Source organism: Carcharodon carcharias, chromosome 13 (assembly GCF_017639515.1).
Source record: "Carcharodon carcharias isolate sCarCar2 chromosome 13, sCarCar2.pri, whole genome shotgun sequence".
NCBI lineage: Eukaryota > Metazoa > Chordata > Chondrichthyes > Lamniformes > Lamnidae > Carcharodon > Carcharodon carcharias.
Window position 1 is genome coordinate 17004452 of NC_054479.1, and position 27345 is coordinate 17031796.

The window sequence follows — 27345 nt, forward strand, 5'->3', positions numbered from 1 at the left end:
AGCAGAACACAGTACATACAGCTCTGCTGCTGATGTCTTCAAGCTTCCTATCCATGTATATCAATTCTCATGTACCCAGTTTAAATAAGTGAACCCTCAATGTGTTTACCCAATCCCTTATGAGTGATTGGTGCCTTTATATCATTATAAAAACATGACAAAGACAACCTTGCTAATCTACCAAATGGCACAGAAAGCTACATCCAGAAGAATCAGAAATATTCAATGCAACTGAAATGATTTTATCACTGGAAATGTTCATTATGTGCTTAAGCTATAAATAAACAGGAAAACCTAACCATATTATTCTGGCATTTGACACTTGCTATGATATTGGAGCTCAGTACCAGCCTCCCTCAATTTGTCTTCAGCTGGCCCTGCACTGAGAAGAGGTGGGTGGAAAGAAACATTGGGAAATGTGCCTTAACTGGTAAAATTCTGAATGGAGAACAGGAATGGGAGATTTAGAATAATGATTACAGAAAAAGAAAAACTATAAAAAAGGCACACTTGATTTTGGATTTTATATATAAAGTCACTGAGTAGAAATGTGAGAAAGTAAGCAATCTATACACAACATTGGTTAAGCTACAGATATTTTTGCACATGTTGAATCAATGAAAAGGTGCCACGTAGATTTACCTGGCATGATAACAGGACGTGACAATACAGTTAATATGAAAGATCTTAAAAAAGAATTGCAGTTGTATTCATCAGACTAGGGAAAGTTAAGGTCAGAGCTAATGAGTGTTTAAAATATTAGCAAGTTTGAAAGTGTAAAAAAATGAAAGGTTACTTCCAGTAGTTGCTGAATCGACAGCAAGGAGGTATAAGCTCAGAATCAGTATTAAAAGCATAAAGAGGCAGCTCAGAAGGATTTATTTTTCAGCAAAGGTTATTAGTATATGGATTTTTTCCCATAATTATCATTGAAGCTGAGTAAGCTGCAACATGAGAGAATTAGATAACAGAAAGATAAATTAGAACTGATAGCTCCAGTGGGAAAATTACCACCAGCCCTAACACAATGGGTTGATTGTTCTCTATCTGTACTGAAATATCCATGATTTGTTGTAGGATTACTTCAACAATGGTAGGCAATCATTTCTACTTCAAAAAACACTTGAGTACTAAAGTTTACATTTATCAAAGAGCTGAGATTGAATTAAAGCTTTCAAATCGGGATTCAATCTAGATTATGGCCAAGGCTTTTACTTCTCCCTCCCATTTTCAACTTCAGAACTAATTGGAAATAGAATGTGGGTTCATTAGTTCATGCCAGTAAATTGCACAGATCAGGGGGCACAGACATGGCTGCCACAGTGGGAGAATCAAGAGGCCAGGTCTGTGGGGGAAAATAAATTTCAGAGGAAAATGAATCAAAGCTGTGCTTTGAAAGTGCTTGCCTCCTTGAGCCTCTGAACATCGGAGTTTAATAGGTGGTCTCACATATCCATTGCTCAAGGATGACAGAAGACAATGGATGCTGCATCTCTCTCACTTCCACGTATTTACTATTCATCCACCTCCATGTATTATGAGTGCTTTTTGTCCCAAAGGGTCTGGCTATTCAAACAGCAGAAGATTGCACACCCTCAAGTTGCTTTCTGTCTTCACGTGCCCTATGTATCCTAAATATACAAGGGGAATGTCTAGGCTGATGTCTCTAAATGCACAGTTTTGGTTTGTGATGTTATATGAACGTATTGACTGGATTACAGCCTTGAAATTTGCTCACTCCATCTACAAGATTCACTGTAGCAACTCGCAAGGCTCTCTCGACAGCATCTTCTAAACCCTGATCTCCATCACCATCCTGACTTGGAACTATATTGCCATTCATTCATTGTTGCTGGGTCAAAATCCTGGAATTCCCTCCCTAACAGCACTGTGGGTCTACCTACAGCACGTGAAATGCAGCGGTTCAAGAAGAAAGCTCACCACCCTCTTGAGGGCATTTAGGGTTAGGCAATAAATGCTGACCTTGCCAGTGACCCCACATTTCATGAATGAATAAAGCTCCATCATATATTTCAAAAGGATTCTCTCATTTAAGAAAAAGTGTTAGCCAAATCTTTGTCAATTTTTAAATGATCAATTCAATAAGATAAAGCTGTATCAAAGCTATATCAAGGGATATAGGCAATAAATGCTGGCCTAGCCAGCGATGCCCACATCCCGCAAAAGAATTTTTAAAAATCGTATCAATTTATTTCTTTTGTGTGGCATTATTATGGAAAGAAAGACACAAAAATCCTCTCAATCTCCAAGCAAATGAAGATTTGGCAAACCCTTTACATTCCTTAACTGCAGGTATAGTACAAGATTGTGTGTAGGTTTTTCGTTTAGTAATTTAACTGAGATTAAACTGGAAAAAGTGAGATGCGACGTGTTATAGTTTGGCTAAATGTAGGATTCCACTAATGCCGGTGTCCACACAATGAGTTGGTATCTCTATTGAGAGGTGAAACAATCAAAGGGATGTGACTCAAAGCTGCTCTGGAATGTCTCCAAGTGGAAGCTTGAGAGCAGATTTTTTGCAACCTCAGTTTAGGTATGGCGCATCTCCCCTTGGGAAAGAGATTGGAAATCCAAGGATGGCGGTGTGTGCAATGTCTTCTTCAATAAGTTTAGTGCTAGTATTCTAGCTTTTTCTGTTCAACAGTATGCCTCAGTGCACTCTAGCAGCTTGCATACTGCAAACAGCTGTTTGTGGCTTATTAAATTTACCAAAACTCAGCAGGGTATACAACATAGCATCTAGAACTGATTTACAGAGTACTGACTACAATTCAGAGGCAGTGAACTAGAGCACCATTATGCAATCACTGGCCAATCAGTGCTTCATTTTAATGGCCATTCTTGTGCCCAGTAAAGGACACTTGGTGGTTAGTGTACAAAAGAGGGTGAAAATTTACAGTATATTTATCTATTTTTTACTGAAATGTATTAGTTATTATTTATGCTTTTTTCCCCAACTGACATGCAGATGAGTCTTGTTGGAAAACATTTTGGGCCAGAATTGACCCATATAGTTTGCAACATGATGAAATTCCAGCAGGGATAAGGCAGCTCCAATGGTGGCAATATAGTTAGAGGAACTTCTGGAAAACTGCCCAACCACTGCTGCACCACTCCCTCTAATGAGAATACTGTACCTATCTCATTATCTTTGAAGGATCATGCTGTGCACACAATGGCTGGTACATTTGCGTGCATTAATTCAGTCACTGCACTTCAAGATAATTAATCAAACATTAAGTATTCTGAGAAGTTTCTGAAAGACTTCATGATAGGCTAATACTCAGGTAGATAAACTCTACAATTCAGGGGGTGGGGAGGGGGAAGCTTTAAATAAAAAAACGTAGAACACAGAGCTGATACTGTTGCTATAATGTGTGCACACAAACTATATTTGTAATTAACTCTGGCAATTTATACATTAGAGAAAATGATTGGATTTTGACCTCTAGAATTCTGATCAATACAACCTGACAAATAACTCATGGGTACTGTATTCAATTCAACAACTCGTTATGGAGGTAATAAATTCTTCCCCAGTCATCAGTTGGTAGTTATTTCAGGTTCTTGCAGATTCCTATCAAGCAGGGCAAAGCTTCATTCAAGTTATTCCTGGTAGTTAACCACTAGCCAAACCATAGAGAGATAAATTAGAAACATTATTCTCTGAAGAGGAGTCATATGGATTCGAAACGTTAACTCTGTTTCTGTCTCCGTGGACGCTGCCAGTCCTGCTGGGTTTTCCCCGCATTTTCTGCTTTTGTTTTATATTAGAAACCCTATTGCCCTGGATCCACCACCACAATAACAGGAGTATAACAATGAATTCCCCTGTTATTTGGATCTCTGTATCTTAAGCACATCTGCTTCTTTAATTTCTCAAAGACAGGCTGAGCTAACAGCAGGCAAGATGTTTGGTTCGGGTTGTAAGCTGCTTTATTCCATAGCAGATAAAACCTAGAGAATGTGAAATGTGATGAACATAACTTGGCACAATCATTTCAATTGCTCTTTGTATGACTGGAAAAATTAAGAGTACTTGTATGTCAGTCCACTTTGGTGGGGCCCTTAATTAATGTAAAAATATAAACACTCCCTCACCAAGGCAGAGGTCATCCATTTCGAGCCTTCTGCTATCTGATTGACTCCAGGTTTCCCTGTTTATTTTTAAAAGAGCCTCCCTTCAAAGACTCACAAAGATTAAAGAAATTTGTCAACACCAATGTGCTAGATGTCTCCTGAATAACTTGCCATTGCCAACAAATAGATCACTTTATGGGATCTTTGCAAAATATCTGCTCATCCCATATTAAATGTAGTCATATTAGCCCAGATCTTCTGATCAGTATTGGAAACTCTATTTCCGACCCTAATCAGACAAAAAAATGCACACTTAGATTCTACCGATATTTCAGGGCAGTCATCTGATGGAGGATCCTTCACACCCAACCCGGTGCAGCAAACTTCATAGGCAGCAGTGCAGAGAATCTGCACAGAAACCATGGCCCCTTTTTAAAGCACTAATCGAGTTTTCTGGTAGGTGAAGAGTTTAAATATCCCAGAGCTGCTTTGGAAACAGCTATGGAGAGAAGGTAAGTGTGTACGGTAAGTGGGTAAGGGGTAGGGTAGCAGATAGGCAGGAGAGTGAGTGGGTTGAGGGAGTCGGGCCGGTTTGGGGACTAGGAAGGTTGGATCGGGAGAGTCGCGTAGTAGGGGCTAGTCAGGTTGGGTAGTGGTTTGTCGGGAGGGGTTGGGGCGGTATTGAGGGGGTCAGGGAAGTAGTCCAGGGGCTCAGTGGGTGATTGGGTGTTTAGTTACGTAGTTACCCAGGTGTTAGACCAGGAATTTCCCTGTCTAACGTTTCCTGGGTAACTACCCAGGTTAGTAAGTGGGAACTATCTGATGCCTCCAACTCTAACTCAGTTGGGGACTTTTTTGGAGGGTCCAGGGAGCAGGGGAATTGTCCAAGAGAAGTTCAAATTTCCTGGGAATTTCTATGAAGTCCTTGCGTTGGGATTTCTGCGGGGGTCCCATGGTGCACCTTCAGGAGACCAGAAGATTTGGGCCATTTTAAAATACACTGGTTTGGCCTCAGGTTGAGTACTGTGTCCAGTTCTGGACCTGGCAATTTAAGAAGTGAAGGCTTTAGAGAAGGTACAGAAAAGATTTCCTAGAATGGCTCCAGAAAAGAGGGATGTCAATTACTTGGATAGATTGCGAAAGCTTGGTTGTTCTCCTTAGATAAGAAAAGATTCAGAGGAGATTTTATAGAGTTCAAACTCGTGAGGGGTCTAGACAGAGTAAGTAGAGGGAGACTGTTCCCACGGGTGGAAGGGTCAAGAACCAGTGGATACTGATTTAAGGTGAAAGGTGATAAAAACTTTTTTATGCAGTAAATGGCTAGGATCTAGAATGTACTGCCTGAAAGTGTGCTGGCACCACGTTCAATCATCAAAAGGGAACTGGATAAGCATCTGAAGCAAAAAAAATTGCAAGACAGGAAAGGGTGGGGTGGTGGTGGTAGAAGGTGGGGTGAGGCTTGTGGCAGTAGCCAAGTTGATCTTGCAGAGAGCTGGTACTGAATGATGGGCTGAATATCCTCCTTCTGTCCTGTAAGCATTCTATGATTAAATCAACAACTTGTATTAATACAGCATCTTCAATGTAGTAAAAGTTCTCATATTTCACAGGAGCATTAACAAAATCTGACTCCCAGCCAAATAAGGAGATATTTGAGCAGATGATGAAAAGCTTGGTCAAAGAGGTAGGTTTTAAGGAGCATCTTAAAGGAAGGAACAAGAGGTGGAGAGGCAGAGATGTTCTTGGGTGGGGTGGAGGGGCTGGTTCCAGAGTTTAGGGCCTCATCAGCTACAGGCACAGCCACCATTAGCAATTAAAATCACAGATGTGCAAGAAGCCAGAAGTAGAAGAGGGCATGGAGTGTTGTAAGGTTGGCAGACTGTACAGAGATAGGTAGGAACGAGGCCATGGAGGGATTTCAAACAAGGATATTAATTATAAAATTGAGATATTGCTCAGCTGGGAGTCAACACTTACTTTCTCCAGTCATGGCCAAACAGCAACTAAAGCACCACATTCTGTTTGCTTTTTTATTGGTGAATTAAATGAAGCTCTTTAGCTTTTTGGTCAAGCCACATTAAATTTCACACCCAGTCATGGTCACCAACGCACAAGGGAAACAACCAAGGCAAGGAATAAAAAAAAGAAAAGACTTGTATTTATATAGTGCTTTTCATGACTGCTGAACATCTCAAAATACTTTACAGCCGACAAAATGCTTTTGAAGTGTAGTCACTGTTGTAATGTAGAAAAGGCGGCAGCCAATTTGTGTGCAGCAAGGTCCCACAAACAGCAATGTGATAATCTGTTTTTGTTTGTGCAGCTGATTGAGGGATAACTATTGACTAGGACACTGGTGATAACTCCCCTGTTCTAACAGATTCAGAGAAAAGCTACCATGTTGATCTTTAGAAGTATCAGTTCTGAGTAAACAGTAGAAAAACTTCTTAACCTTAGTGGCTGAATAAAAAGTTACTTGCATTAACACATTCCACAGCCTCAGAACATCCCAAAGCACATCACAGCCAATGAAGTACTTTTGATATCCAGTCATCCTCAGTGTAAATTAGGAAATAGGGGACTTTAGAAGGAAAAGAAACTGGGACAGAAATGGTTAATATTAAGTGCTGTTTCAATGTAGGATGGGAAGGGGTTTGGGATGGTGGGTAAACAGGTGCAAATTGATAAAAGATAGTATAGAATTTATGTCATGTGGTACATCTTCATACAAAAACAGATTAATACCTGGAATAGCCTTCCCTGTGGGGCATTGAGGATCCTTCAAGAAGCAGTTAAATATAGGGTTGCCAACTGTGATTAAGTGTGTTCCTGGAGGTTCCATCAGACGTACCCCACGCTCCAGCCATTTAGTTGGCTTACACATCCATCCTTGTGTCATACTGCCTTCTCATGTCATTGGAAAGCAAAAAGACTCATTACCCAACTGGATGATACTTGACTGATGCTAGCCAAACAGCCTCCCCCCACCCGCCACCATTTTCAAATCATAAAAAGGTTTAGAGAAAATGACAAAGTAAACCAAACAACCCGCCCCCCACCCCCCCCCCCCACCCCCCCACCCCTTTAAACCAGCTTATATTTCACCCCAAAACAAAAACAGAATTACCTGGAAAAACTCAGCAGGTCTGGCAGCATCGGCGGAGAAGAAAAGAGTTGACGTTTTGAGTCCTCATGACCCAAGGGTCATGAGGACTCAAAACGTCAACTGTGCTCTTCTCCACCGATGCTGCCAGACCTGTTGAATTTTTCCAGGTATTTCTGTTTCTGTTTTTGTTTTGGATTTCCAGCATCCGCAGTTCTTTGCTTTAATTACTTTTAATGTCCCAATGCTTTTTCTCCAGGTTTGTGCACAGCTGTGTCCTGGGGATTGATCTTCAATTCCTGGAGACTCAAGGCCAATTCTGGAGGGTTAGAAACCCTAGGTGATAAAAGGCTGTTGGAGGTGTAGGGGTGGAATCATATGGAAGCAACAGGTTGATCATGAGATGAACCAACTGTCTCCCTCATTTCTGTGAAGCCATGTCATGGTGGAGAAGACAGAAAATTCAAACATTAGATTCATATGTGTTTAACCGAGTCTGTCTTATTGTTGACTCACTTGTTAGATTCAGGACCTTTACCAAGATGGCGGAGCGTTCCCTACCTGACCCCGCCCCCCCAACAATCATGAAGATGGCCGACCAATCAAAGCGAAACGGCCTCGTGGGCATGCGCATTCGACGCCGCACGGAGGGGGCGTGGTTTGATCTCGGCGTCCTTCTGACCCGGAAGCGGTAGCGGCAGCGGTTAGCGGTGATGGGATTGTTGTTGATGGAGTTGTGTTTGTTACGAGAGGGAAAGAAATATAAAAGGAGAGCAGAGCTGGGAGTAAAGATCCGGGTACTAACCTCTACAAGCTAATGCTAGAAACTCACCATCATCACTATCATTAACAGTAATAATATGTTAGGCTATGCACATGCCAGAAAGAAGCCCAGGAACACAAAAGGAGGTTTTGGCCTAATTTCTTACTGTTACATGTTCGTCAAATTATGTCCTGCTTTCTAATAAGTTCGTTATGTAATCATTTTACCTGCTGTGCAGCGAATGTAAGTGTGTTTGCTACGTGTACGTATAATTTCTCCAAGTGCTGCTAGGACGTCGCAGAATACAGGAAAGTTATTCTTATGAAAGGAAAATTCTTACTTGCCACAATGCCTTTCTGACAGCTGGTACTAATCATTTCCAAAGGCGAGAGCAACCCTGCCATGTAGCGAGTGTTCACTGGTGCGCCCTTTGTACTATGATGCTCCGGCAAAAGTTTGTTTTAAGTTTCATGTAAGATGCGTACAACATGTACAGACTTAAATGATGATTGTCATGAAATGTGCAAGGTCATTTGAACAGTAATGGAACCTTGGAGTGCTCTGTCTTTTAGGTGAAATGGAGCGGTAGTATTTATTACTGTAATGTATAATTAATTATCTAGTGTAACTCGCAATGAGTTCCTAATGAATGACTATATCCAGGTGCTGTGGGAAACAAAAATGAAGCCATGAAACAAAATGGTAAAACTTTTAAAATGTTTTAGATTTTTTTCATGCACAAGCCTGGATTGTATTAAAATAATTTACAGTATTGCTAGAATTTCAGAAAAGTATAATGGTGATTGGCTTAAATCTGTGTTCAACATCTGCCTGTATTATGAGAGACAACCAGTAGGATATGATCAATTCAGTCTCTCCAAATGTGTCTGGAAAGTACAGTTAGGATGTATACAGGAAATAATAATATGTTTGTGATATAAGGGTGCAGATACAGAAATACGGCTTACTTAGAAGCAGGAATGCAGATTTTAAAAGCCATCAAACATTGAATGCAAAAACGAGGTTGTGATGAATTTGCAGGATTTCTGTTAGGAATATGAAATACATTGCCGTAAGTAGCACTTGATGCTAATATAACCATGGTGTTCAAGTGGGAGTTGGTTAACACTTGAAGAAAGATAAAGATTATAGCTAACAGGAAAATAAGATTAGGGTAGTTGCATTGTGTAAAGCTTGCAGTGATGCTTTACAAAAGCCAAAATGGCATAAAACAAAAAATACTGTAAAAACTCAGCAGATCTAACAGCATCTGTGGAGAGAAAGACAGAGTTAATGTTTCGTCCGTATGACTCTTCGAAATGTTAACTCTGTCTTTCTCTCCACAGATGTTAGACCTGCTGAGTTTTTCCAGCATTTTTGTTTTGTTTCAGATTTCCAGCATCTGCAGTATTTTGCCTTTAGCCAAAACTCATTCTATACTTAAACTTACATGATCCATCAAACTTGTGTTAGATGTACCAGTTCAGCTTACGTCAGGTAGCTTATTGGGCTTTGAATGTTAGAAATTTAGTAGCCAAATCAGTGTTGTAGTAGCCAGAAGCCACTGTAAATTTTAACCTCATAACTTGTAAATTGTCAATCATATTGTTCTTTCTTAGGGGTTTCAATGTGCCCAGTCAAGTAGATAGCAATTTTGCTCTGAGAAGATGGATTTGAAATGATGCAGACTCTTCCTGTTATCAGCGTACAGTACCAATTCATTCCAGGTCTGTCACTGTTTGAATGAGTGCCTCATGTCGATGCGCCAGGACTGATGAATGATTTTCAGCTTTGGACAGCACTACACAGTTCAGGTAAACTGGTACTTTACTTTATTGATGTTTTGTCCCTGTTATTCTCTTTTGAATGACTGGCAGTGAAAGGGCCCTGTTTCTATAAATATTGCTATATGGGCAGTGCCAGAATGAGTTTCCTTTTCAACTTTTACTGGAAGCCAGGACCGTAAGGACTGAGAACATATGCAGAAACATGGGGCATAAAGAACAAGTGAAAACTGGCAAGAACAGGGGAATGCTTAGGGAAGTTGATCTTGGTATGGGAGGATGTGATGTCTTCAGGGTGGAGCTCGAGCAAGTATTAGAGCCTGGGAAAACCTACATTTTTTCATAGAGCACCTTTTGATCTAAATCATCCCAGGGCACTTCACAGGATCCTTATAAAGCAAAGTATGACACTGAGCCACAATGTGATATTAGGTCTGATGATCAAAAGCTTGGTTGAAAGAGGTAGGTTTTAAGAGGTGTTTTAAAAGAGAAAAGAGAGGTGGAGAGTCTTAGGGAGGGTATTCCAGAGTTTGGGTACCAGGCAACTGAAGCCAGTGATGGGGCAATTACAATTGGAGATGCACAAGAGGCAGAATTAGAGGAGCGTAGATATCTGAGAGGGTTATGGGGTTGGAATAAGTTTTCAAGAGCAATAGGAGTGAGGCAGTGATGTGAGAAGGCATAATGCAGAAGTGGAAATAGACATTCTTGGTGATAGTCAAGGTGTAAAACTTGGGGTCAAATGGGAAACCAAGATGCTGCACCATTGGACACAGCATAAAAGAACTGTTAAAGAAAGGGATAGCATCGGGGGCTAAGATGTGCCGTTTTCTGGAAGGAGGAAACAGGACATCTTCTATCCAGTCAATGTTGAATTGAGGAATGTTCTCGTTCATCCAGGACATGTCAGTTAAGCAGTCACTCACAATGGTGGCAGAGAGGCAGAGTTGGTGGTCAGTGTACTGGAAAGCTAACTCTATGCCGACAAATAATATATCTTATAATTTGGACTAAGGTAGGTGTAGCATTGGCTAACCTAATAACAAGCTGGTATTGGATTGGAACCTTTTAAGATAATACGTGTATGCATTCAAGAGGCAGACAGTGTTAACACTTGGGACTCCAGATCAACAATGATATCAGAATCTCGTGTTATGCCATTGAGCACTTGCATTTGGCCATGGATAAGAAAAAACATTCTTTAAAAAATCTCTGTTGTTATCATGTCCACAGGAGCAAGAATGTTTAGCACTGCACAAACTTCCAAAACACAGTTCCTGGACAAAGCCCGGGCGGCTCGGGAAGAGAGGAAAGGGCAGAAGGAACGTGAGCGTGCAACTATTCAGATTCAAGCACTGGTCAGGAGGTACCTCTGCAGGTGTCGGCTGCTTAGAGAAATCAGGTGAATTTTTTTTTTGTAACAAGTTTCCTACAATGTTCAAAAGAATAATAGTGTGGAGAACAATCAGAATTAATAACATTAAGTTTTAGAAACAAAACAAAGTCCCAATAAAAGACAATACAGGCAAGGTCACAGCAACAACTGCTGTAAACTCTATAAAGCCAAAGCATATTCAAGACTAGGAACATTGCACTCATATCTATGGAGACTCTTCTAAACCTTCAGTTCTACATTCCTCATGGAGCTTTCAGGCTTTTTGAAAGAACCAACTTGGTATCGCCCCATTGCTGCTACTCTTTTCAACATGCTGATTAGTTTCCAGTGGAAATGGGGAATACCGGTATAGAAAGGAAATAATGGATAACATAAAGTCCACAGATAAATGTGAACAACCGTAAAAATGGAGTGGGCAATATAAGCCTCCCTCATTCTCTAGCTCCCCCTCCAAAAAAATACAGTAACTCTTAACAAAAGCCAGGAAATTAAACAAAAAACAATGAGCTCAAAAAGTGAAAGCAGTATGCGTAATTAAACAAATAATATACATTTATTAGCTACGTAACAACTGTTTTTGCTATCAGGAATGTAATAATGGGCCTTGGATTCATTTTTATTTTAGTTCTTCTTACTAACCTCTGGAGCTTGTGCCAAAATTGGGAGAGCTGTCCCACAGTCTAGTCAAGCCTGACATAGTCATACTCGCCAAATCATACCTTACAGACAATGTCCCAGACACCACCACCATCATAGATAAAAACAAAAAAACTGGGGATGCTGGAAATTCAAAACAAAAACAAAAACAGAATTACCTGGAAAAACTCAGCAGGTCTGGCAGCATCGGCGGAGAAGAAAAGAGTTGACGTTTCGAGTCCTCATGACCCTTCGACAGAACTTGAGTTTAAGTCCAAGAAAGAGTTGAAATATAAGCTGGTTTAAGGTGTGTGTGTGGGGGGCGGAGAGAGAGAGAGAGAGGTGGGGGGGGGGGCAGTGTGGTTGTAGGGACAAAGAAGCAGTGATAGAAGCAGATCATCAAAAGATGTCAACAACAATGGATGTATTGTTGTTGACATCTTTTGATGATCTGCTTCTATCACTGCGTGTTTGTCCCTACAACCACACCCCCCCCCTCCACCTCTCTCTCTCTCTCTCTCTCTCCGCCCCCCACACACACGCCTTAAACCAGCTTATATTTCAACTCTTTCTTGGACTCGAACTCAAGTTCTGTCGAAGGGTCATGAGGACTCGAAACGTCAACTCTTTTCTTCTCCGCCGATGCTGCCAGACCTGCTGAGTTTTTCCAGGTAATTCTGTTTTTGTTTTTGTTTTGGACCACCATCATCATGGTTGTTCAGAGCTGGTCATACGGACTCAACATTAACTCTGTTTCTCTCTCCACAGATGCTGTTAGACGCGTTGAGTTTTTCCAGCATTTCCTATTTTTGTTTCAGATTTCCAGCATTCGCAGTATTTTGCTTTTACCACCATCATCATCCCTGGGCATGTCCTCTCCCACCAGCAGGATGGACCCACCAGAGATGGTGGCATAGTGGTTTGCAGTTGGGTGGGAGTTGCCCTGGGAGTCCTCAGCTTTGACTCTAGACCTCATGAAGTCTCATGCCACCAAGTCATACATGAGCAAGGAAACCTTCTACTGATTACCACCTACTGCCCCCCTCAGCTGATGAATTAATACTCCTCCATGTTGAACACTAATTGGAAGAAGTGCTGAGGAAGGCAAGGGCGCAGAATATACTCTGAGTGGGGGACTTAATGTCCATCACCAGGAGTGGTTCAGTAGCACCACTACTGATCCGAGTTGGCCAGGTCCTAAAGGGCATAGCTGCTAGACTAGGCTTTTGGCAGGTAGCAAGGGAACCAACAAGAGAGATAAACCTACTTGATCTCGTCCTCACCAATTTACCTGTTGCAGATGCATCTGTCTGCGACAGCATTGGTAGGAGTGACCACCGCACAGTTCTTGTGGAGACAAAGTCCCATCTTCACATTGCAGATACCCTCCATTGTGTTACATGGAACTACCGCTGTGCCAAATGGGATAGATTTTGAACAGATCTAGCAAATCAAAACTGAAAATTCAAGAGACACTGGGCCAGCAGCAACAGCAGAAGTGTATTCAACCGCAATCTGTAACCTTGTGGCCCAGCATATCCCCATTACCATTAAGCCTGGTTCAACAAAGAGTGCAGGAGAGCATGCCAAGAGCAGCACTAGTCACCTAAAAATGAGGTCAACCTGGTGAATCTACAACACAGGCCTACTGGAATATCAAACAGTGGAAGCAACATGGGATAGGCAGAGCTAAGAGATCCCACAACCAAATGGCCAGGTCTAAGCTCTGCAGTTGTGAATGGTGGTGGACAATTAAACAACTAATGGAGGAAGAGGATCCACAAATAGCTCCATCCTCAATGATGGGGGAGCTGACGGGGCTGAAACAGTTGCAACATCTTCAGCCGGAAGCATCACAGATGCTAGTCTTCAGCCAGTTTGATTCACTCCACGTTATATCAAGACGTGGCTGAAGGCACTGGATACTGCAAAAGCTATTGGCCCTGACAACTTTCTAGCAATAGTACTCAAGACTTGTGCTCCAGAACTAGCCGCACCCCAAGCCAAGCTCTTCAAGTACAATCACAACACAGGTATACACCTGATAATGTGGAAATTTGCCCAGGTATGTACAGTCCACAAAAAGCAGGACAAATCCAACCCAATCAGTGTACTCTCGACTATCAGCAAAGTGATGGAAGGGGTCATTGTCAGTGCGATCAGGCGGCACTCACTTAGCAATAACCTGCTCACTGATGCTTGGTTTGGGTTTCACCAGGGCCACTCAGCTCCTGACCTCATTATAGCCATGGTATAAACATGGACGGAAGAGCTGAGCTCCACAGTTGACTGTCCTTGACATCGAGGCAGCATTCCACTGGTTAGAGTCATACTAGCAGAAAGGAGAATGGTTGTTGTGGGAGGTCAGTCATCTCAGTTCCTGGACTTTACTACAAGAGTTCCTCCAGGGCTGCTCCATAAATGACCTTCCCTCCATCATAAAGTCAGAAGCAGGGATGTTCGCTGATGATTGCGCAATACTCAGCACCATTCGTGACTCCTCAGGTACTGAAGCAGTCCGTGTCCAAATGTAACAAGACCTGGACAATATCCAGCCTTGGGCTGACAAATGGCAAGTAAAATTCACGCCACACAAGTGCTGGGTAGTGAGCATCTCCAACAAGAGAATCTAACCTTCTACCTTTTGACATTCAATGGCATTACCATTGCTGAATCCCCCACTATCAACATCCTGGGGGTTGTCATTGACCAGAAGTTGAACTGGACTAGCCATGGACTGTGGCTACATGAACAGGTCTGAGGCTAGGAATTCTGCGGTAAGTAACTCGCCTCCTGAGCTTGTCGACCATCTACAAGGCACACGGCAAGGGTGGAATACACTCTACTTCCCTGGATCAGTGCAGCTCCAACTTCACGCGAAGTCCAACACTATCCAGGACAAAGCAGCCTGCTTGACTGGCACCCCATCCATCACCTTAAACATTTACTACTTCCACCATCAATGCACAGTGGCAGCAGTGTATACTATCTATAAGATATACTGCAGCAATTCACCAAGGCTCCTTCGACAGCACCTTCCAAACCTAGAAGAACAAGCACAGTAGATGCATGGAAGCACCACCACCTGCAAGTACCCCTCCATCTTGACTTGGAACTATATCACTGTTCCTTCACTGTTTCAGGGTCAAAATCCTGGAACACCCAAGCTGTGGATGTACCTGCATCACATGGACTGTAGCAGTTCAAGAAGGCAACTCACCACCACCTCCTTAAGGGCAATTAGGGTTGGGCAATTAGGATTGGCCAAAAAATGCTGGCCTAGCTAGCATACCATGAACAAATTAAAAAGAAATTAATAGTTTTGTCTGGTTCAATTAAAATCAATTTCCTCACCATTGGGAGCAATGAGTTAAATATATGGGGAATTTATTTAGAACTTGCATTTAATGTTTTTAAGAAAAAAAACTAATACACATTCAAATTACAATTTTCATCTCTATAAATGTTCCAATCATGACTGCTGCTTTGATAGTTGTATAAGTAAAAGCATTGTCCAATGTAGCACAATCCGTACAGACCAGAAGATCTCATGTTTGATCCCTGTATTTGCTGACCTCGACTGAAATGGCTATTATTAGCCCCACTGGTACCACGGGGCTGAGAGAATTGGGCATGGTTCCCAATCTACTAACAAGTAATCCTTGCTGATGAGTGTATGTGTGGGCGTTGAGTAAAAACAGTGTTTAGCTTGGCTATGTTGTTGTTCCCATGCTGCTTGGACTAAAAATATGAAAATCATCAGGGGAAATGGACAGTAAAACAGTAAGCTTTTGAAGGGGACCCTGTGGTTATGTCTGCCTCTCAACCTGGATATCTTGAATGATAGGTCTTCAAGGATCATGTGGAATCGTAGCACGACCATCTTTCGTAGATGCTGCTTAGTCACACAAGGATTTTTCAGTGTCTTAAACTCATTGCCATGCTCTTTTAATATTTTCCCTTTTTTAATTTAATCATCATCTTGTATTTAGATAATTCATCATTTCTCCTTTTTTATTCCATCTCGAACCTCGTCAATGGTTAGCTCTATAGGCCTTGACCCTTCACCTAGGCTTCTTAAAACAAAGCCCCTAGGTGTCATCTTTTTGAGAGCCACTTTGCCATTTTCATAAAGAGTACACTTGATTGATTAATTAGGTGATTTTGCATTTATTATAGGATGGAAGTTGATGATTTTTTTGACATCAATGAAGCAAATTCATCAAAAAGAAGCGCACTTGCTATATTTAAAATCACAAGAAAGTTACTCTTTGTGTATCACATGAAAGAAGATAAAGAGGTAAGTGTGCAGGCTGGGGTTAATTCTGTGGCCTTGAGTGGGGAGGGAAAATTCACCAGTTTATGATACTTTGATGTTGATTCTTTTAGAAAATTTACATTGACTGGAGTAAGTAATTAAAGTTGTAAATTAATCTAGTTGTTGGGGTGGTGGGCGGTCAGATTTCTTGAATTCATGTGTAATCCACCATCCATTTCTAGTATTTCATTTAAAGTTACCATAAGGAGTGGTAAAAGTGAAGCAAAGGACTCTCAGACCCATGTTTAAACCAGATTGACAATATCACTCCAAGGACAAAGGATGGCTGGTGTGGGGAATATGAAAAGCATCACAGTGGTGCTGTAGGAAATGCAGTTTTGTGATTGAAGGTAGGGCAGAGAAGAAAGAATTTTGCCCTTCTATTTAAGTTGCAACCAGTCAGACCATCCTTGCTGCTGACACCAAGTATCTGAAATTTTTCCATTCTCCAGAATCAACATCCCACAAGTGCAAAATTCTCATAAAACTTGCATCTCTGGGAACTAATGCATCATGAGGTCACATATGTATAATTCATAAGCAGTGTAGAGTTCCGCTAGGCCAGCATGTTGGTGCTGTATGAATTGATAATCAGCAAATTTGACTCCATTGTTCCCCTAGTTGCTGAATTCTTGGTCCTGGCCAGGCCATCCTTCACCATCACCAAGTTAAGAGGACAGGCTTGTGACCACATCCCACAGTTGTCAATGCCATAAGTTAACTTGCTGTTGTTAAGATTGAGAGAATGCCTCCTTTACAATATTCAGTGAGTATCAAAACTAACTTCTGTTTGACATCTTGTGCCAACAAGCCATTAGAAACTGAGTAGAGATTTTGCCAAAACTGTGGCATAGGCATTCCAAAGCACTGGATAGGAGATCAATAATTTCAGTTGTGGAAATTGGAAATGCAGTTTGTCCATCAAGGCTCAAAATTGTGTGCAAATCCTATCCCTCCTCTCTAGATCTGCATAGGTTCATTAATTAATGAGTTGTTATATCTTTCCAGAGACTTCAGAAGCTGTGCCGCTGTATCCTTAATAGCATGGAAGTGGAGAATGAGCCCAAGGTTTGTATGTAATCGTATTGGATTTCAAATGTGTTATATATTTCCCATTTCTATGCACCTGTAATGGTTTAGTTGATAAATGTTCTGCCCAAAGTGGAATTCAACCATATAGATAAGCAAGGTAACATTCAATTCCTAGTCACATGACATTCCATGGTGTTTTGGGGATTTTATTCTGTAATGCCATCAACTTGTCCATGAAAACTGAGAACCAGTGGCCTTTGTCATCAGTTGTCTCAATTTATTTACCATACTGTATTAGTAAACTACAGGGAAAAATAAACTTGATTGCTCCTACCTGTGCTAATGACAGGTCTGTCATCCATCTCTACTTCACTCCAGTGCTACACAGCATAAATACTCTCACCAGGCATATTACAATTCGGGAAGGGCAAAATCTGTATTTGTATCACTAAATGTTTTCACAGGCCGAGTAAACGCATGAAAATTTAATATAATCACCGTTGCACTTTACTGTAATTTCATTGACATGAATGTTGAGCAAGATCTGTACTGTGCAGATAACTTGTGCATTTTTATGATTTTTAATACGCTGGTTCATATCTAAAAGTGTGATGGGCTCATGTTGTTCTCCCATCAGCATGTGTTTTTCTATTTTGGAACAGGATTACTAATTTGATTTTTGTTGCCATTTAAGATATATATTTTTTTAAAATTAATGGCTATTCACAGGTCTGCTATGTGTCAATGGCACTTTCCAAAGATCTCACCCTGTCATGGATCAAACAAGTTAAAGACCTACTCTGGCTTTGCTGTGAGTTTCTGAAGCTACTTAAGGTAAATTGAAACCTTTGTAAAGTTCCAACTGTGTGTGGAGAGGAGGGGTCTGCAGTCAAAACTGCTAAATTACCCTTTAGGATCATAGAAAAGTTATGGCGCAGACTGGGGCATTTCAGCCCATCTTGTGTGTGTCAGCCAAAAAAAGAAAAAAAAAGAAATTAGTTGCTCTTTCAAAATATAGTTACTGCCTAAGTGTAACCCATAGGATTTCAGTTGACCAGAGTATTTAGTAAGGGCAATTTTCCAACTTTTTCTTTTTATGGGGATTTCTCTGAACTGAACCAGATGTTCCTGTCATTGAAATGCCACTCATGTTCTCACTGAACTTCACATTACTAACCTAGGTTCAGGAAAAAATTTGCAGTTAAGTCACTGGTGTGTGATACGCTAATTCTGTTATGCAGTTATTTTACAACTAAAATAAATTAAAATGTCAGCTAAATTAAAATTCGTATTAACTTTTTATGAATGCAGCAGAGGAGCTGCTTCCTGGAATTTGGTAGAATATGGGGTGGCTCAAAGTCATGTTGCTTATTTAAGGTAAGGATTTATATAACAGATGGAAATATTTGAAGTTTTTTTCTTGCAGCCTGATATTCTGCAGGACTGTAAGTTCATCACATTGTATCTCACCATGCTGGTCACATTCACAGACACCTCAACATGGAAAATACTGAGAGGGAAAGGTCAGTGGCAAAAACAACCTCTATGGTGTCTATTCCTGCATTAATTCACTAATAACTAGAAATTTTTATTCTGCTGTATTCTTTGCTTTGGACTTTTGAGGTGCAGGCAATTAGTTTACACCTTTTTTTTTCTTTCTGTAGATTTGGTATTTCTCTCCTTCCTCTTTCTGTGCATCTGAACACATATCTGGCTTCCAAACGTTTGCCTGTGTCCCTGTGTAATTCAACAGTCCAAGTGATCAGACGTTCATTTTTTTTCTTCTTCCTCTGTCTTCGCTGAGGAATTGCTTGTATTTCACTAAATGTTCTCCCCTATTAACATAAATGAAATCAAGAACTTAACTGTGTAGAAATCGCAAATTAAGTTTCCACCTATTATAAAAGCAGGGTAAAGAGCAGATTGGTATCACATCATCTATTTCAGTTTGACGTAATGAGAATCATTATAACTATGAATGGAAAATATTCCCATGATCCCACCTAAACATTTTTTGATGTCATTTAATTTTCTTCCTCCCCCCCACTCTCCTGAAACAACTGGCGTGTGCTGCAGTAAAGTTTTTTATATGTCGGATATCCTTTGGTGTCTTATTGAAGTGGCTAATTCTTTGAAGGGGAGTGTCAGCAGGCTTTTCAATTGCAGGGGCTTCGAAGCTGAGTCCAATACTATCCTCATCTGATGGCCACACATGCATTTCCAACAGAGGCTCCGAGAGAGAGTTCAAAAGTGAGAACCCTGACTGATTTTTCACCTCTGGTCCTCTATTCCAAAGCATCGGGCAGACATTTTATAGTTCCGACCGCCACTTCAGCTAATTCAGCACAAATAGAGTTGAGACGGAACATCCTGCTGAGTGCAGTAAATTCACTGATTAATTTTATATCTAAACAAATTCAATTTTTCAATTTATGTACATGGACGACATCTAGGAAATAGTAATCTTTAACATCTGGAAATGTTGTTAACTGCCACATTTCAGAGCAGTATAGAGATTCAGTGAACTTGTTCATCTCACGTTGCCAACAGCATTGATTTTTCTTGATGACAGGAGAAGTTCTGAGGCCTGCCATGAATCACATCTGTGCCAACATCATGGGACATCTCAATCAAAAGGGATATTACACTGTGCTCCAGGTTTGTTCAAAATTGCTGTTTAAATTCAGTAAATCTAGTGTTTAAAAATCAGCCTATTGTGGTAGTTACTTTCAGTGAACATTTGAGTTGGGATTGAGCTTTTTTGTATATCTTGTTAGCTGGATGTCTGATAGGAATGAAAACCCCGTCATCAGGTTAGAGGGCCCCCAAACAAAATGACTGAGAAATCCTCACGGTGGAGTTAACCAACTTTTTTTTTGCTCATGGGATGTGGGCGTTGCAGGCAAGCCCAGCATTTATTCCCCATCCCTAATTGTTTTTGAGAAGGTGGTGATGAGCTGCCCTCTTGAACTGCTGCAGCCTGCAGGTACATCTACAGTGCTATTAAGAAGGGAGTTTCAGGATTTTGACCCAGTGATGCTGGCATAATGAGAGATTTCCAAAGTCAGGATGTTGTGCAACTTGAAGAGGAACACGCAGGTGGATGGCTATGCATCTCCAGTCTTTGTAGTAGAGATTGTAGGTTTGTTAAAGGAGCCTTGGCAAGCTGCTGCATGGCATACACACTTATACCACAGGGGTACACCATTTCCCTAATATGAGACAATATGGGCTCTGATTGTTAGCGACAATATTTAAAGACCAATGTGCTGTTTGTGTTTAACCAGCTAAAATTGACAGTTTATCATAATACAGCAGCTTGGACTGAAGTTAGCTCAGGCATGCATAGGGGTTAAAGCTGATTTCATTGTATGTGATGGTAAGATTTAGTATACAGAATTTTTATTTGCATCCAGTTTTTGTTCATTGGTGATGGAAAATAAGTTTCTTTATCTCCAGATCTTGTTAACAAATGGACTGGCAAGATCCAAACCATCTTTGTCCAAAGGCACCTTAACGGCCATTTTCACCCTTGCATTACGGTAAGGGAACTTCCGGGTCAAACTTCATTCCTGGTGCATCTTGCCTTAAGCTCTCCTTAAAGATGCCAGTTAAGCTTTCTGTGGTAACAGAATAATAACGTTGTAGATGAAGCATCATAATCTATCATATGGGCTACATGAACAATGCAAAAGCATATTCTTAATCAACCACTGTACCTGTCCCTCTTAGAGATGCTAGGTTTGGCACATATTCTTCCATTGTCATAGGTACCTATAATGCAGTTGATGGCCATTTGCAGCCCACCTCCTCTTTACCTATGACCTTAGGCAGACCTGCAGTTTGGTGTACCTCTGGATCTCTATTTGTGACCTGCCCAGCTTTAGAATGCAGGACAAATCAATATTGATTGTTGTTTCTTCACCTTTTCTTGTTCTCCAGTAAAATAAAGCAAGGGAATGCTTCCAGGAGGCAGGGCTAACTCATCTTCCATCTAGCAAGTAAAGAGTTATATTAACATTTATTATTTTCCTTTACCTTCCTATGCCTGCCCTGCATTTGGCAACTGCTCCCAGTAAAAATCATTGAGAGTTCGCCTTTCAAGGAATCACTGGTGTAAACCCAAATCCCATCATTCTGATGTAAATTATTACACCACTTCTGATTGTAAACTTAGAGCAAGACATTTGAAAAAAAAACCCTCTCATTTCGTACACCTTAGGAACACTGGACAGCAATTTTCATACGGTGAATCACATCCAAAATGGAATGACTGCAGGCATATACAGTGACTATCTTGCACACAGCACAAACTGAAAAATAGTAATGAAATGAATGATCATAAATCTGTTTTTGGTGGTGATTGAGGAAGTAACGTTGGTTAAGACATAGAAATCCCTGCTGTTCTTCAAATACTGACAGGGCTTTGGCTTAATATGTGAAGGACATCACTGTCTGAATCCTGGAGATTGTGTGCCAGAATGTTGCTTGGTCTCAATCCTTTGACTCCTGGTCAATAATCATACCAGCTGAGTTAAGCTTTTACAGCCCAATGCTCTGGATTGTGGGGGTTCATAAGAAATTTAAGTAACATTGTTTTAGGTCAAATCCAAATGCAGTTGCTGGATAGTGTCTGAGCTGCTGGTCTCAAAGTAACTATTACAGTTCGGGTACACTCCAGCTATTTTCTCTTGTCTAAAAGAGAGCTAACCCTAACCCAGAAATCAATTTTCTAAAAAAATTGCATTTATCTGGACAACACCAAATTTTTCTGTAAACAACAATATTAAATCGTCTTTCCGATAACAAATAATTTTGGAGCTAATATTTGGGCACATATTTTAAGCTGACACTCAGCCATTGCCCAGTGGGCTGATTATTGAATGATATTGAGGACCTGTCCTCTTGTTCCAGTAGATACAAAAGATCCCACTGCACTATTTGGGGATGAGTTCTCCCACTGTCCTGCAAAAAAAAAAGCATCAAAACTAGATTCACTGGTTGCTGATTTCTATTAAACAAAATACTGCAGATGCTAGAATCTGCCCTGTTTACCTACATAACAACGTGGCTGCCCTTCAAAAATAATGTCTTTTACTTTCAAACCAATAACGAAAATTCTACTTCCATCGCTTGTCTGTGTAACCAAAGTCACTTTATTTACAGAGCTGTGCACTTTTAGATTGTGGGAATTTTTTTATCTGGATAATGTGTCTATTGCATCTGGCTGACTGCTTCCAGCTATCAAGTAACCACTTTAATTTAATGTTAAAATCCCATTCACCTTCACGCTGTGCTCACTGACCTATACTGGTTCCTGGTTAAGCAACGCCTCTATTTTAAAATTCGGATCCTTGTTTTCAAATCCCTTCAGAACCTGGCTCTCCCTATCTCCAATCTTTTCCAGCCCCACAACCGTCTGAGATATCTGTGCTTCTCTAATTCTGACCTCTTGAGCATCCCTGATTTTAATAGCTCTGCCCTTAATGGCCGTGCCTTGAGCTGTCCAGGCCCTAAGCTCTGGAATTCCCTCCCTAAGACCCCCCGCTCTCTACCTTGCTTTTCTCCTTTAAGAAACTCCTTAAAATCTACCTCTTTGCAAGCTTTTATTCATCAGCCCTGATATCTCCTTCTGTGCCTTGGTGTCATATTGGAGGGAACTTAATGCCCTCCCCCATGGAGTTTGGTGGCAGGCGGGAACCTCACTGCCTTTGCACCTCCACCCCGATTAAGTCATTAATGGAAAAGCCCATGAATGGCCTTCCCACGCTGCTGCCAATTGAGGGCCTTGAGTGGACAATTAATGGAATTACCCCAGTAGCCTGTGAGCTCAATATGCGAGAGCACGGCAAGCAAACTGGTGTGGGGTCACTTGCCGGCTCCCAGGGGGATCCCCTGTTCAAAGGCACTCAGTGCCTTATCAAAGGACCTGGCATCAGGAAGGAGGGAGAACCACCGCTCCGCCCACCTGCTGCCATCACTCGCCTGTGATCCAGTGATGATACCAGGTCTCGGGTGTGTGTTTTGCTGGCAGCAGCCACCGCCTGCCCGGTGGTGCTGGCATTCAGCAGAGCTGGAGGCCCCTGATTGGCCTGCAGCTCTCGGCAGGTGGGACTTCCCCACCCGGGTCTTTGTCCAGTTCATTTTGCAGGCCTTCCCTAAAAGAGACTGAGGCTTCCACCAGCTCTCCAGCCAGTGGGTGACACCTCTGTTGCCCCCATTAAATCCAGTCCATTTTGTTTTGTAATGCCTCTGTGAAGTACCTTGACATTTTATTAAAGGCGTTATATAAATTCAAGTTGTTGTTAAAAATAAGATCTTTTGTAAGTTGGTTAAACGACGTACATGAGGGAGAAAGGAATAGGAGGATTATGCCAATAGAATTAGATAACAAGGCGTTGGAGGAGAGTCATGTAGAGGATAACATTAGCAGGGATTAGATGTGCTAAATTTTCTGTTTCTGTGCTGTGCTTTCCATGTGCAATACCATTAGTTTGTTCTATTCATACTCGCATGCGTTTCTTTTTTTAAAAAGCACCAGTTGTTAGCTCTTTTGGCACACTAATAGTTTACATTCTTTTCTCCAGCCCAGTGATTGCTGCCCATTTCTCAGACAACCTACTCCGTTCCTTTCTGCTGCACATCATGTCAGTCCCAGCACTGGTGACACATCTCTCTACGATAGTACCTGAGGTAAAGAAGTGTCACAAGGAAAACTGCATGCAACTTAATATCTATTTGTATAGGTATCTTTCCACTCTTTTTTTTAAAGCATACTTTTTGTTTGCAACTCTCCCTCCTCCCCAAATTTGACAAACTTCCTTCAACTTCCCGTTTCTTCTTCAGCATTTCTCCATGAGAACAGGGTAGCATACTCTCAACAAACCTCTATCAATTTCACTGTTGTACTGGACGCTAAGGGGTACAAAGAATGGCAGCCATTTAGAAATGGTTCCTCCTCTTTTCCTTATCCCCTCCCCATCAGAAGCAGCTTTAAAATGGTTTCTTGTCTTTGTCATCCCCATCCACCATTCTCCGCCCCCCCCTTCAGACTGCCTGGCTAATATTAAAAAAAACGGAAACAGAGAAGTGCTAGAACTGCAGAGTGGGTTGATTGGCACCTGAATATGAGTGGTTTCTCTTTACAGGTGCTGATGATGCTGTTTTGAGTTTCTAGCGTTTTCTGTTTTTTATTTTTGGCAAATTGCTGAATTTTTCTACACAGTGCATTATTATCCCAAGACTCTGCAGCTTCCAATCTACATATTATTGGGTAATTTGTTTTTGGTGGAGTCTGAGAAGGCTGAATTTCTCTCTCCAGAGGCACACTGATTCTACGTAAAACAAGCAGAAGCATCATTGTTATCACCAGGTTCAGGAAACAGGCTATTCATTGAATAAAGGAAGGATTAGAAAATATTTTCAGTACACCTGAAGCTGCTACAAAGTATTTTAGTATTCTTGAATTGCTTTGGGCATTAAAATGCTGAGATTTGTTTGGAACATGTTTTTAAAACTCTTTTTTGCTCCTGATAACCATTTTTTAGAAAATGTTTTCCGCCTCTGTTGGAATGAGTGGAAGTTTGGCTTCAAAAAACTGTGGCTATTTGTTTCATTTGCAGGAAGAAATGTCATTGAGTGTAGGTATTTTTGCATTATGAGAGCAGTTATCCCTAGCATATGTCTTTTAACTGCTGATCTACTCAGTTCCTTTGTATTTTACCTTATGATGAACAAGTAATCATTTGCATTACATCTTACAATAGCTGGGAATTTAAATTCAATGGGATCACTTTTTTTTGCTGTAATCACAGCAGTTTCTGAGGCTGACTCAGCTGAATGTGGTGCAGTATGACTATCTCATATCAAGTGCTCTTGTGGCACATCAACCCTTCCACGAGAGATCCTCTCAGCTTCTCACCAGATCTGAATGAATTGTCCCTTTCTATTCAGTGTATGGCTATGGTCCATTCCCATGAGCTGCTACGGAAATTCATCCTGTTTTTAAGTCGAGACGAGCAATGTGGTGATATCTGTGTATGCTTGGAGGGAAGCCATACGCTTTGTCTGCAGGGTGAGTGTTCTAGGAATATCGACTTATTCAAGGTTATGCTTGCAACATTGTTTTTATTTTGTCAATGTTAAACTATTGATTTGTTTCACTATTGCATAAGCAGCTTTTTTAAAACACTGTGCGTGCCAGGTTCCCATTAGCCTTTGGGTTACTTATTGAGTGGACCCCAGTTTCCTTTGTTCTGAAGTAACATGACATTTGGGCACCCTGTGAGTGATGTAAAGGATAATTGGAAGTGATTACAAGGCAGGTTGTGGATAAAATGATCCAAATTTGATCTTCCTATCTGATCTGTTAATTTATCTTGCTAAAGTTGGATGACACAATTTATCTTGACGTTTCTGGAGCATTGAAGGAGAAAGTAAAACTGCATGTGAATATTGGTTTAACCTTGCATATGATGTCACCCTTTTTTGAATGGTTCACTGATGCTCACTGTTTAGATTCACCCATGAAGGGAAATTTGGCCAAGTATTACAAAGCTGCTTATCGACCCATAGCCTAGTATAAGTGAATGCAATTGAGGAATGTGAAGGGAAAATTGGGAGGGGTAGTGACCTTAAGTTCATCTTATTTGGACTACAGAACAGAATATTGACTCTGAATATTGATAAAAGTGGCGGGTTGTTCTTAACTTTGATTTTTTTCAAAATTATATCTATCCAACTGACACAGGGAATCTAATTTATCTGGCCTACCTGTCTGAGAATGTGTTGGAGGAAGAGACAAATCACTTTGTCAGTGCGCTGACTGCCACGCTCTCGTATTGCCAGAAATATGTATCTCAGAAGAAGTCCAACCTGACGCACTGGCACCCCGTACTTGGTTGGTTCTCCCAAACTGTTGATTATGGGTATGTGATAGCAGTGGATATTTGAGTTAATCCGATAAAGTCTGTTAAAGTAACGTGTTATGTTCATTCACTTTAGTTTTTCCTGTCTGCTTATTGACCTCTGTTCATCTCAACGTCTTTGATGGGAACAGTGATTTAGTGATGTCATTTGCGCTGTATCTAACCTGTGCTTTGCCTGACCTGGGAGGATTTGATGCTGACAGTGGGTGCAAAATACTGTAATGGCAAAATGTCCCATTCCCCAGCACTCATGTTTATTACCTTAATATCAACATTTGACCAAAGATACAAAAAAAAGTTTGCCCAGCCTTATCAATAACTGCTTATTGTGAATAAATTGTAGCTATTCTGACCACCTTGAAATGTTAATTCACCTTCCGTTTTGACAATTTAGTAATCCAGTGCGTTAGGACATTGTCCTTTTACCTTTAGAATTTGTTTGTAAACCCAACCTAGAGTTGATGGATGAAACCTTCCTTTCTTGCTGGTTATAAGAGTCTGAAGTGAAATCCATTCAGGGAAACCTCAATATTTATCACTGTGGGTGTGAGCACTGAATTCCATCATCTTAAACTGTGATGCCACAAGTGCAGTTGATGTGGGAAGTGCTAGTGCACAAATGGTCCTCAAATTGGTACTTTCACATGGGCCAGAAATTTCCCCCCATCTGGGTGTGGGGGGTGGGAGTTGAAGAGCGGACGTGCAGAGGCGTGCCTCTGATCGGGGGCGCGCTGTCGTTTTAACGTGGGCGGACCAATTAAGGCCCACCCAGCATGACATCCGCACGGAAGCCCGATGCGCTCCCTGTGCAGGTGGGGGGCAATTCCCTGAGCTGAGAGTGTGCTCTTTTGCGCATGCGCACGAAAGAGCGCACTCATCTCCCTGAGGCAAAGTGCTGCCTTAGGGAGATCAGCTGTGCATTAAAATATATTAAAAATAGAAAAAAAAAATTCCCTGACATGTCCCCTCATGTGACGCTGTGAGTTGGGACATGTCCATAACTTTTAAAAATACTTTAATTAAATTTTTTAAAACCTACATGAAACCTCATCCTGCCCGTGGATGAGGCTTCATGCTTTTTCTAATGCTCGCCAGGGCTCCTGGCCTGCCCGCCAACCTAAAGGTTGGACGGGCAGGTCCATGAATTACTTTAATGACTGTCAATGGCCTCAATCAGCCATTGACAGGTCGGCGGGCACGCAGCTGATTTTGCTGAGCCCCCGCCTACCTGAAAACTTAAATGGGGCGGGATGATGTCGGGAGTTCCGCCTGATGTCACCACGTG

General features: G+C 41.3%; 1 protein-coding gene across 4 annotated transcripts in view; it reads left to right on the forward strand.

The window, feature by feature from the left end:
• The first annotated feature begins 7877 nt into the window (after positions 1-7877).
• ube3b (ubiquitin protein ligase E3B) overlaps positions 7878-27345 on the forward strand; it is a 58554-nt gene continuing 39086 nt past the window's right edge. The window contains exons 1-12 of one of the 4 annotated variants that reach the window (XM_041202809.1): positions 7878-8001; positions 9587-9781; positions 10985-11153; positions 15963-16083; positions 17110-17169; positions 17863-17967; positions 18560-18656; positions 19706-19791; positions 20593-20675; positions 23721-23826; positions 25087-25207; positions 25883-26060. In XM_041202809.1, coding sequence (XP_041058743.1) covers positions 9742-9781; positions 10985-11153; positions 15963-16083; positions 17110-17169; positions 17863-17967; positions 18560-18656; positions 19706-19791; positions 20593-20675; positions 23721-23826; positions 25087-25207; positions 25883-26060 — 1166 coding nt within the window. In that variant the 5' untranslated portion in view covers positions 7878-8001; positions 9587-9741. The other 3 variants (XM_041202808.1, XM_041202811.1, XM_041202810.1) reach the window with 3 other exon arrangements.